This window comes from Acartia tonsa, chromosome 12 (assembly GCF_053477335.1).
Source record: "Acartia tonsa isolate MP-2025a chromosome 12, ASM5347733v1, whole genome shotgun sequence".
Taxonomy (NCBI): Eukaryota; Metazoa; Arthropoda; class Copepoda; order Calanoida; family Acartiidae; genus Acartia; species Acartia tonsa.
The window spans coordinates 34,486,019-34,498,877 of record NC_137271.1 but is presented as its reverse complement, the minus strand read 5'-3'; the positions used below and the strand labels follow the sequence as shown (position 1 = coordinate 34,498,877).

At 29.8% G+C, this 12,859-nt stretch overlaps 1 protein-coding gene across 1 annotated transcript; it reads left to right on the top strand.

Annotated features, from left to right (window-relative positions):
- The first annotated feature begins 4,468 nt into the window (after positions 1-4,468).
- Positions 4,469-11,867, top strand: LOC145333433 (uncharacterized). Its single transcript, XM_080178574.1, has 7 exons — positions 4,469-4,618; positions 4,965-5,029; positions 5,496-5,571; positions 6,499-6,538; positions 10,453-10,538; positions 10,972-11,003; positions 11,445-11,867. Exons 1-7 carry the CDS (start codon positions 4,526-4,528, stop codon positions 11,560-11,562), a joined length of 510 nt encoding a protein of 169 aa, XP_080034700.1. The 5' UTR covers positions 4,469-4,525; the 3' UTR covers positions 11,563-11,867.
- The last annotated feature ends 992 nt before the right edge of the window (positions 11,868-12,859 follow it).

Below are 12,859 nucleotides of genomic sequence, written 5' to 3'. Positions count from 1 at the left end.
TTGCAAAAAATCCCTATATCTAAACTGCTTTGAAATATTTGATTAAATTTTCGCATTAAACTTTTTAAAAGCAAAGCATTTCTACACCTTGATTCGTCTATCCGTAATTTAGAAATATAAGTAGAGTCCCATCGATTTAAAACCTTTTACAATGACTATCTTGTAATACAAAGTAGTAAGCTTTTTTGTCCGTCTCTCTATCTGTCCGTCTGAAGCTTAAGATATCGGTAATCGCTAAAACTTTCTACTTTTCAGGGATTATAGTTACTGGTCATGCTATTTTTTATTTTTTTTTGGTGTGGACACCCCCCCTCCTCAAAACAAATAATAACCCCTTATTCTTAAAAATAAAAACCTCGCTTTTTTACATGTTGTCATCCTTGTTAATGCATAGAACTAAAGGGCCAACCCCTCTAGGTTCTAAAAATGTCTAACGTTTTTGACACGTTCGTTGAATAGTGTAATTTAGGGTAGAACAGACATGAATAAAAATAAGGAAGAATATGTTCATCGTTCATAAATAGCGCAGCGACAAAAACTATTGAGAGACAACATTGTGACCTGTTTAGTAAAGGTATTAAGGGATAAGACAATAGCCTATATAAATATTTACAACTCTAGTATTCTTAAAAAGAATATAAATTAAAATCGGTTGAAAAGTTTTTAAAAAGAATCGAACTTTAATAAAAAAAGGATTTTAGCCTACAAATGACAAAACGTGTTTATTATACTTTGGGTTATGGTGTAATTTACAGTAAGTTACAGAAAATAAATTGCTAATTTGATGGACATGCGGACAAAATAAGTTAAGGAGTAGTTGCTCTTAAGAGTCCTTTCGCACGTAGCTAGTCTAGTAAATCTCATTAGCCAATTACGTTAGGGTCTGAAGAATTAATGGACTAACAGATAAAATGAGTTATAGAGTGGCCTTGCTAGTTTAAATCAGGGATAACACAATGGCCGATAAATTGATGTGCATCCCAATGAAATATCTCTTCTGTAGATTACAATTAGTGGTTGAAACTATAGAACATTAAACAAAATGAACCATCAAAAAAAAAAATTTTAAGTCCCCAAGGTTGTTAATGTTCAGCCAACGAATAAGAAAACGATATTATAAGACTTTGGGAACTAGTGCAATAAACAGCCAAATGTCCCCTCCCTCCCTGACTTTAAATCTAATTTGAAGAAAATAAATATTCTCTGTCAATGATTTTAACTAACCTTAAAGAATATATTTTCGGAGATTTTTATAGTTATTTAATTCCCTTGATATTACAGTAGAAAATGTCCCTTAGTTATCTGTAAAACTTATGAATTAAATTGTTACAAAAATCCTGAAATACCTATATACTTAAAGCAAAAGGGTATAAAGAATGGGGAAGGGCAATAAATCGACGTTTTCACGTTTAGGCAAAAGAATAATCAATGTAAAAAGGAAATTTTGAAAAAATGTGATAAAAATGTATGGTATGATTTTCTGAAATTTGTGCACATAAATGTTAATTACAATCATGTCATTTAAAAAATGATATCTAGTAGTTTATGTATGTGAAAATTGTTCTTAAAGTAAGCATTAAAATATTTAGCTGTTTTATGGGATAACCTAAAGTGCTATAAATCCATAAAATAAAATTGTATTGTGGTCGCTAATTCTTATTGTCAGATATTAATGGATATAGGATATACATGGATATATTGACAGGGGGGAAATATGTCGTTAATTTAGCTTGCTAATATGGAACTCATTTATTGGTCAGATCGTTCAACCACTGGGGTAAGTGGGATAGATGGAGGAAATTGTTAATTTAGCCAGCTGCGAGTATCACTTTATTAGAGCAAATGATAAGCTGGTGCAACATCCAAGTAATTATATATCGATTGAAACCATACACTGGAATATTAGGCAAAATGAGATTTGGATGACGCCTAAAATTTTTGTGAATCTTCTTTTAGCATTTTCAATATGAAATTTTCATGTTGTATAATAAAGTGAACATTGTAGCGGGCTAATATAATGATCTCCCTCATATACTCCATCCCCTCCAATCAATGCGAGTGGAAATTGCAACCTAAATTGACGACAATTTTTCCCCTGTCATAATATCCACGTATATTCTACAACCATTAAAAAAATGATAAAATCCACAAACCAAACAAGAAAATTGTAAAATAAATTTAATAACAATTTATATATCTCTTTATCCGTTGATTCTATAATAATCATTTCTATCTTGATATCCTACCTATCTATCTATCTTGGTAGAAATCAGTGTCATATTTTACACCTATTGTCCTTCTTTTTCTATGCTTTGAGTAAACAATTTATTTAATGCTTTTATTTTCAGAGGTTTTATTGGGGTCTCGAAACCACTCTGTAATTTACTTGAATATTAAGCGCATATTAACGATAAAAGTGCCTATATATAAAGTAGTAAGATTTTTGTTTGTACTGTAAGATCTTGATGACCGCTTAACTTATAGGGTTCTCCATATTAGAGACTCTTTACACTTGTTATTTGCTATTTTAAGCTTATTCTATATTTCATCTTAAGTCTAAGAGATGGTTTTGGGCTCTTTTACTGCCCCACCGTCCCCCTAGATTTGTAGATTACTTTATTCCTAAACAATATTTACTTTACAACTACTTTTTTTGCGACTTTTATGATTATTTTCATCCTTGTTAAATTTATTTTTAGGTTATTATTATATAATATTTTGTTACAAGGGTTATTTCCGTTAAGAATTAATATTATATTACATGGCCTCATGCCAATAAACAGCTAGTTTTTTAGACAGGGATCTAAAGGGATAAGACAATGGCTGATAAATTGATGTGCATCTCCAATGATGATACACAAAATTACCCTTTCTGTAGATTACTTCTGGACACCCAACTTAATAAACCAACAAATCAAATTTCAGTAACAATCCTCAAAGTTTTTAAGCCAACGAATATAAAAATGTTAAATTAAAACTTTGGGGACTAGTGTAATAACAGCCCATTGTTTAGTCCTGAGTTTCAAAAGCAAATTTTTAGCTTTGGTTGTAAGTACCTCCATATTTTGCGCTAGTCCAATATCTTTATATATGTATATATATTTTTTAGTGATATAAATTCTTAAAAGCGAAGCTTTTCTATAATAAGGGTCGGTCCGTCCGTACGTCCGTAACGGATAGCTTTTTTTCCCGCTAATTTAGGCATGTTAGACGTGTCCTATTTATTTCAAACTTTGCATGGTGATTCCTTTAGTAGTTAGGTACGATTTAGCAACTCTATAATCATTACCAAAATGTTCTTACGTCCATTTTAAACATGTTGATTTTTTAACAACAAATTTTTATGTGATCCGATTGATATGAATTTTGGTATATTGATTCCTGGGACAACAAAGTATAATGTTATAAGCGAAGCAACTCTATAATAAAGTCCTAAAAATATAAGTATGTCCATAAACATTATCCTGTATCAAGCAGTTTTTCAACAAATTTACTTATAATTTTGCTTTGACTCTTATACATTTATATTCTGATTATTCAGTTCTGATACTATACAAGTGTTAATGTCCGATTGTCCTACCGTTTCAGTGCTTCGCTTTTATGGATGTTGTCATCCTTGTTTTTTTAAATTTTATTATTAAAACTTAATTAGAAATTATCGAATTTCGTCATGCTGATAAATTGTTTTTAAATGCAGAAATTAGATATGATATTAATCTCAGGGTTAGGGGATATGCACTTATCCCCCCCCCCCCTTTTACTCTTAATTTGAACGAGCTTCCAAATGCAGTGTTTAGCTCCAAAGGATTAAAGAATGAAATTACCTTCATTGCTAATCTCTTCAAGAACCACCCATATAATTTAGGTAATAGTTATAACCAATTATGAACCTATATCTTCACTGTAAAGGAGAACCATATCAATCCAACGGCTAGCAAGATCTTAAACAAAAGGCAGACAGAGAGACATCCTTCAACTCTTAAATAATGATTGCATTATAAAACAGCGTGATGTATACATGATCAAAGAGTGATTTGCTCTTTAGTAAGAGCTTTCTACCAGGGATCTAAAGGGATAAGACAATGGGCGATAAATTGGTATACATCCCCAATGATAATATCTAAACTACCCCTTCTAAATTTGTGGTTGACATTGAACTTAATAAACCAACTAGTTAAAACTCAATAAAAAGCCCCCAAAGTTGTTAAGCCAACGAATAAAAAAACGTTATTATAAAACTTTGGGAACAAGTGTATTAAACAGGCCAATGTCCCCTCCCTTCCTGGCTTTCTACACCGTTGAAAGAAAAGTATTATCTATGAAAGTCTCCTCAGTAGTTTTTTGACTCATCAGAGGTTTAGTTCCAATACTTCAAAATAGAATTGTCATCGATTTTAAGCTTGGCATGATGATTCCTTTCCCTTTACCTCGCAATGTTCATCTAGTTTCTAGATCTTAGCTTTTTATGGATGTTGTTATTCTTGTTTGTGTTACAATTCAATAAACATACATTGTTCTAGATAAAATGGTTAGAGAAACGGGCATGTTTGAAGTTACACACTTCTTGTGCTGTTTTTCTCTTCGCACGGGATGTTTTACCATTGGCGCTTTACAAATGGTATATTATTTATTAATCGGTTTCTGCAGATATTAAAATGAAAAATTATAAGTTTAAAATATGAAATTTTATATAGTAAAAATTAGATTTTGGAACTCTATGTCTTAATATAACTCTTTCCTTAATATGAAAAATTATTATATGAAAGTGGAGGGGGGGGGGGGGTGGTTGCAACCATCTCGTAATCAGTGTGCAAATGGCACGTAGAATCCGAATAACGTTATCAAACTTGTCATGAGTTATCCTTGGAAAAGTAACGGCTAACAGCTGGAAGCTCAGACGTTTAACCATTTTTGTTGGTTATTTTTAGGCCCCCCTCCCCCCACCTCTATATTGAAATGTTTAGATTGTGGGAGCTTTATGTATGACTTACGCTGGACTTACAATAAACTTGAATAATCCTTATATGAGGTGAGGATTTAAGGATCTACTGTAGTTCACGGTAAAATGTTCATCTCCAAAAATCTATAAATTTTAAAGGCTGCTAGATTCCAAACGGCTGAACGTACATACTATGCATGTACACAGTTTTAAACATCAAAAGAAGGCCAACAAATAATCTTGAATAGCCAAAATCCAATAATGCACAGGGAAGAAAAACGCGTAAAATAAGTTTTTTATGCGCATTTATGTGCACTCTGAGATAACTGTGTATTATTGATTAAAGAATATTCCAGATTAATTGTAGCCCTTCTTTTTTTGGTTAAATTTTTTTATTATTAGAAAAAAAACCTGATAATCTTGGCTTCTATTGAAGCAATTAAGCTGATTTTTTGTGTAGATTTCTATGACCTATACAAAACCAGTCTATATATGGATGTTGCTATCTTTATTAGTTAATAAGTTTCCAAATAATTTTAATAGTTATTAAATTAAGGATGTTTTATGCATCGATTGGAATGGGATTGTTCCACTGGATCATGGCTCCCCTACTTGTTTACGGATCTTACAAGGTCAGGTTATATGCTAGAAAGCCAAGTTACCGCAGCTAGGCAGGGTTGGATTGGTATTTTTTTTGGAATTATTTACCAATGAACATTTTTTACTAGTGTTTATGAAATACAGATACATTAGGTAATGATTACTAATACTCATCATGTATTTTATTATAGAAGAAAGGTAAAATAACGTATACTGAAATGTTCACATTATACACATAAGTCAATAATGACCAAAAATGTACCAAGAAACCTAAAAATGGTGTTCAATAATATAATGTACATAGTTGTAACCCTGTACAGTGTACATTAAGGTTTTAATCAATTCCATCTAAAAATTTAAAAATTTGAAATACAACATTTCATTTATAAAAGTACAATTGCTACGCACTTTATAAAAAAAATCCATCTATTTTTGAGTTTCTTTAGGATCCTTTTTTGAAGCAAAAAGTTTTTAAAGTACAATTTGCCGCGGTTTTTATATCACCAGCCGCCAATTGCCTATTGGTTGATACAAAACAAGCCAAGCCTTATTAGTTTAGAGCAGTAGCCAATAAGAGCAAACGCTAATTAATTATTTAAATAGGAAATTAGGTAAAAGTTTCAATATCCCTTTCTAAACTAGGTCAGGACCTACCTTATTTCCCAGTTTCCTATCCCTAATCCCTGTAAAAATTACTGAAGAAAATAGTTAAACATCAAAAACTATAAATAGACAGACCTGTCATGTCTCAATGTCTGATGGCTTTGTCTTTTTTAGGCTAACTTGGCAAAGATTTGGTTATACACCTGGTTAAAGTTCTATATAAAGGTCTTAACATGCCCTATCAAAAAGCAAAAACATTATGGGATCATAATCTCCAAGATTTCTTAAGATGGTTTTAATTGTAATCGTTTTTTGTTTTTATTTACACCCATCAGAATGTTGTTTTCAATTTTCAGGGAAAGGCTCAATATCTCAAGATCTGGTTTGTGGTAACTGTTGTTGTTTTAAAATTTATTTCAATGAAACAAATTAAACATATTTAATATATGGTATAATTATCATGTTATGATAATACAATATTGTAAATTATACTATCTAGCTAATGCGAAATAACTGGACATTATTTTTACTAAGCATCAAATAATCAATAAATTTATCAGTTAAGTTACTATTAATTCCAGTGTTATTAAGAATTTTAGAAGCAAATTGAGCAATAAACATTGTCTGAGCAAAACAATTAAAATCATTGAATTTCAATATTTGTTCATCCTTGCTTATTTTTAATGATCTGTCTTTTGCTATAAGTGTTAAAATACTAATTTGAATATATTCATCATTTTGATATACAGGAAAATGTATATTGAACAGATAAAAGTTTTCTTTTAAAAAAATAAAATCTGGTTTACCATCATTGTAGTAGTCATCAAGAAATAATGCGAGACAATGCGTAAAATAACTAGGGAAGTAGCATTCCATAATTGAATGATCAGTGTCTGCTTTTACGTTACATTTCAAGCAAAGATTATTATCCAATAATTTCATTTCATACAATTTGTTTCTACTTATAAGAGTACGATTAAATTGTTCAAACAGGAAACTTTTATAGTATAAAACAATAGGTAGCGACAGAATTTTATTAAAGCTATTTTTGAAAACCTCAAAATCTGGATTGTATTTTTTATCCATTTTTCTAGTTTTAAATGAAGGGGGGACAAATTGATCTTGCAATAATTCTTTGTTTGTTTTTTTAAAATGAAAGGTATATATTCTGGGAGAGTTTTCAAAAAGCTTTATGATAGGCTTCAAAACAAACTTTTGTTTTGATTCAGTTAAACAAATTAAGTTATTAAATTCAAAACCACTACACACATTTTCCACCACTTTTTGTAGTTTTAATAGAACTGGTTTCTCAGTAAGATTTTCTTTAATGGCAGAATTTAACAATGGCTGATATAAAACTTTGTGCTGTATTTTGATGAAATCAAGAATTGATGCAATGGTGTTTAGTCCATGCTCGTTTAGTTCCATTATATCAACATTGTTAAATTTGACATTTTTTGCCCAAACAGATGAAGTAATATTTGAATGAAGAAAGGTTTCTCTATGCTTTTCTAAAAGTACTAAAAATCCTTTGGCTTTTCTAAACATTAGTCCACTTTCTAATGGATAAAAGGTTCTAAACTTTTTAATATATTTATGAAAGATTTCAGATCCAAGGTTGTCAAAAATACTACTTGTTGGTACATGTTTGTGAGACAAAAGTCTTGAAATATTTGAGTTTGGAAAAAGATGGGCGTGCTTTAGTAGATTTAAAAAAGCATTAAACCAAATAATAAATGATTGTTGAGATGGTAGCAACATATTTAGCCCACCATGAGAAAAATCCATCTCTATTCTATTTTTTGCAACCTTGTATCTATAAGAATTGTTGCCTTCATTGCTTTTAGAGGACCAAAGAAATTTTGCTGTTATTTTCCAAAGTTTTTTTATTTGCTTTTGATTTGGAGCATAAATTCTAAAAATATGAAAAGCCATGGTGTTCATTAAGGAGAAAGTAATGTTTCTACGTTTGAAAACATTATCACTGCAAAAAAATGCAAATTTTTGAGATTTTGTGTTAAGTTTTTCAAATAACTGTTCATATGTATAATCTGCTGCTTGAGTCAAATTAAAAGATAAATATACCCCTAAATGTTTTACTATATCACATTTAGTCCCTAGAATTGATATGTTAAGAGGACACTCCCCATGCGTAATAATTTTAGTTTTTTGAAAGTTGATTTTGATGTTTACTGTTGACTCTAATTTTTGAAGTGAGTTGGAAACCAATTGTATGTCTTCATTTGATTTTAATTGAAAGGCATTAAAGCCATCGTCAGCAAAAAATATTGGATCAAATGGTTTTCCATCCAACTTCAAAGTTAGGTTTTTAATTTTAGGACTTGTTAAACAACAATAAAATATGTGGTTGTAAATATCAAATAAACTTCCACTTGAAGGTGCCCCTTGAGAGAAACCAATTTTATTTTTATATTTCTTAGATGAGTTTCCTTTTACAACAATTTTAAAGCTTCCGCCATTTGTAAGAGATATCCAAGATTTTGCAAAATTGCCTTCTGGAAAAATATGTTTAATGATAGTATTTGATACACAATGTAATGCCTTATCATATGCACGTTGTAGATCAAAAAATATTAGTTGGCTATTGTAGTTGTGTGCTTTTATGTGATTTATTATGCTTACAATAGAAATAGTGGCATTGGCCATATGACGCTTAGGTATAAATCCATATTGGTCAGAATGACAAATTTTAGAAAGTAAAGGGGTAACTTTTTTATTAATTGCTTTATCAAGAATTTTCAAAACATTTTCCATTTGTGCAATAGGGCGGCGGTTTCCAGGTATTGTTGGATCAAGTCCTGGTTTGGGAATATATGTAATATTTCTTTCCTTAACAAATGATAAACTAGAATTATCCAAATCAATATCATACATGTTGTTAAAAGCTTTAGTGGTGAATTTAGGTAAATTATCAAGCAAAAAAGCAAACAATTGTGTTGGTTGTGAAGTTGGACCAGGCATGCTATTTGACTTCATGCTCTTGATAACTTTTCTAAATTCACCTGCTGTTGAATATGGATTCGTTAAATGCTTAATTTTAGGATACATATTATCAAGCTTTAAATCAAAAAAATTAAGTAGTTCATCTAAATTCGAATTTGGCATAACATTTGGGCACACTAGTTGTGCATGCAAATCACCAAAAATGTTGGCTATTTTCTTTGGACAGTCAATCAACTTGTTATCCACAAGCAAGTTAGGGCATTGCTTTTTTGAGTTTCTAAAATTTTTGTAAGTAAAGTTATTTGGTAGCCCATCTACTAATAGGGCCCTCATTTGAAAAGTTTCAGAGTTTGATTGAACAAGCATTTTAAAGTATTCTTGTTGCTGTTGAACTAGTTGATTGATTTCCTTAACAACCTGAGAACAATCTTTATTTGAATCAATAATGTCATAAAGCACATTCATTTGTTTGTCAAATTCTTTCGTTTTATTGTAAGATTTAAACTTTAAAATAGAAAAAAATCTGTCATGTGCTTTTTTAAGATGATTGATCAAATCAAATAAGACAGTGCTATTTTTGTGTTCTGCATTGTCATATATAAAATCGCTATCAATTAGACCAAAATTATTATTGTAATTATTACAGCTAGTTTTAAATGAAATGGGATCTGCGTTTTTGATAAGAAATTTAGATGTTTCTTCTTTCATTAAATCAATAAAATCTTTATTGTTAAAAAGGTATCCCTGCCACTTTGGAGGTGTGTATTTATATCTTTTTTTATTGCCAATTTTCATTGATTTATGATCAGAAAAGGAATTATGAGAAAATTCGATAAAATTAAAATAATCTATGTTTGTGTAAAAATGATCTATGTATGAATATGAAGTAAATCGTTGTTTTGAACCCCTCCAAGTATAGCCTGGATCAATATTTAACTTTTTCGCCAAATCATGCATATTGTGTTTTTCAAGAAAAGACTGAACAAGGTTGTTTCTGTTATTATGCCGTTTTTGATTGAAATCACAATTTGTGTCCCCAAAAAAACTAAAATTTGTTATGTTATTTCTGTCGATGAATGAGCTAACTTTTTTTAATATTTGCTTACATTCCTCTTTATTAGAAGGCAAATAAACAGGAATTAAATTCAAATATTCATTCCCAATTTTTACTCTAACAAACATTGCGTGTTTAGAAACAATAACTTTTACATCCCTTTTTCTATCCTCAATTGTAAAACAGTTATCCATAAACCCAAAAATGCCTCCCTGTCCAGAGTCACAGGAAGTTTCCCCAATATAACGCATGCCTCTTGGTAAGCGAATTCTTCTATGAAAAGATTTAAGTGCTTTGTACATTGGTATTGTTATGGCTTCATTTCTCCACTTTCAATACCACAGTTTCCTCATATTCAACTTTCCCTCTGCTATAATGGTGAGATTGTAAACTTAATTTTCATTCAAGTATGGCTTTTAAGCCGATTGATATCCATTGGATCAGATATGATATTAGCCATAAGGAAAATTCTTGTACCTTATCTTATCACAGACAATTTCCACAAATAAATGATATTAATACCATTTTAGTTGGCCCGGGCCTTCTGCCCTTTAGGGGCCAACTAAACTGGAATTATTCTCATAACTTTTCATTTTACTTCATGCGAAAAGCTGATACGATGCGATAAATAACTATTGCCAATAAGATGGTTTGTCTTTGTTATTCATATATCACACATAGAGTGGTCTGAAGGGGAGGGGGATTGTTGCACTAAGATCCCTTCACCTTGGAAATTTTTAAAAATTGTTAAATTTAAAATCTTTTATTTTATTTTCTTTATACCAATTTCTGATTTGATGATGAAATTTAGGTTTACTGCATGGTTGTGGTGAGATCCTACAGGTAAAAAAAAGTTTCAATTATACAATAGAATTAAAACCCTAGAAGCGCAAAAAGGAAACATTGTAGGAAAATATGGCCATATTAATGGTTCGAAATTGTACAAATTTTTGTATGGAACTGCTGTTTATATTCTAGTTTCATTCAAAGAAAATTTTTTATATGTTCATAAAAGAATTTTCAGATATATTTTTCAAAAGATCCTAAATTAAAGTAAACGCACTAATTTGTTATGGATTTTGACACCTTAAAGTCAACAAAGGATTTGATGGTTTTTATACGTAATATTAACATTTTATTTTTTTTGTCGCGATAATAAATTTATTTAAATCTGCAATTTTTCGTTATTTAATTTTCAATTCAATATATATCTAGTGAACAAAGACAATAAATTTAGCTTGATCATTGTGCTTAATTATTAAATTCACTAGCTATCTTTTTCAGGAATGTGCTATTAGAGACTAAAGTTGAAAATAAAGAAAATTTTGTCCTCACAGTTAACAAAGATGACCTTTCAAGCAAAGATAAAAAATCTTTTGACAACAAAAAAATTAGTGTTTGAATATATTATTGAATCTATAAAAGCCAGAAGGGTAAATGTAGAGAATCTGTAACATTAATAGTAAAGTACATTTAGTACCTAACATTTTAATTATATAAAGCTTCCTATAAAAAAAGGTTTGTAATTATACAATGTTTAGTAAAATGATTTCTAGCCCCGAGGCCTGGGCCAATAAAACAGGGATTAATACTGTTAATATTTGTTTAATTTTCAAGAAAAATTCAACTGTTTTTATTATGATGATATTTTTCAATATAGCTTTGAACCAGTTCTAAACCAGAAGAAATAAATCAAATTTAAAGCAATACTGAAATAACTATATGATTTTTCTTGCTTTTTAAAAGCGAAGCTTTTCTATAATTAGAGTCCGTCAGTCCATAATGGTTAGCTCTTATCGTTTATCTAAACAAGTTAGAATTATTCTATCAATTTCAAATTTTGCATAATGATTCCATTAACAGTAAGGTACGTCTTAGAAAGCGCTGCAACTATATCGTTACCAGAAAGTCCGTAGCTTCATTTCAAAAATGCTGATTTTTTACTTTTATGACAACAAATTATTTTTCCTGAAATATTTCATTAAACAATAAATTCCCTTTCCAACAAGGTACAATGTTGTTAGGGAAGCATTTCTATAAACAAGTCCTAAAAATGTAACTATGTCCTGAAGCAGAATCATGTATTTATGCAGTTTTGCAACAAATTTTAATGCATTAAAATAATCTTATATAAATTTAAAAAGGAAATGGATCAAATAGTTACTGATTTTGACACCAGATGGCAGTTGAAATCACTAAGTGTTTAGCTTTGTTTTCTCAATGTTTTGACCTTATTTTTAGTGTTGAGAAATGAAGGATTTTAGTACTACAGACACCACTATGAATTTATATATTAGTTCCTTTATGCATGTATATTATGAAAACTAATTTTTTTGCTGAGACCTTCTAGAAAGATTAGAACCATATATATAGGTCATGAAACTTTTCAGTGAGCAATGAAATAATAGAAACATATTATGTGTTTGATTCAAAATTGTTAGATAAATTTTAACCCTGAATTATTTCTACTATTTTGTTGTAAGTAAATAATACATTACTAAATTTGGTAGCCATATTGTTTTTTTTGACCTTTTATAGAAATTCGACGTCTTAATACAGCCTTAAATGATTTAAATTTAATTAAATTTAATCATTTTATTTACCACAAATAATAAAAAAATATAATACAATTTTGAAAGTTTGGCGGCCATCTTGTTTTTCTGGACGTTTTAAAAGAAAAATTGACGTGTCAATGTGTC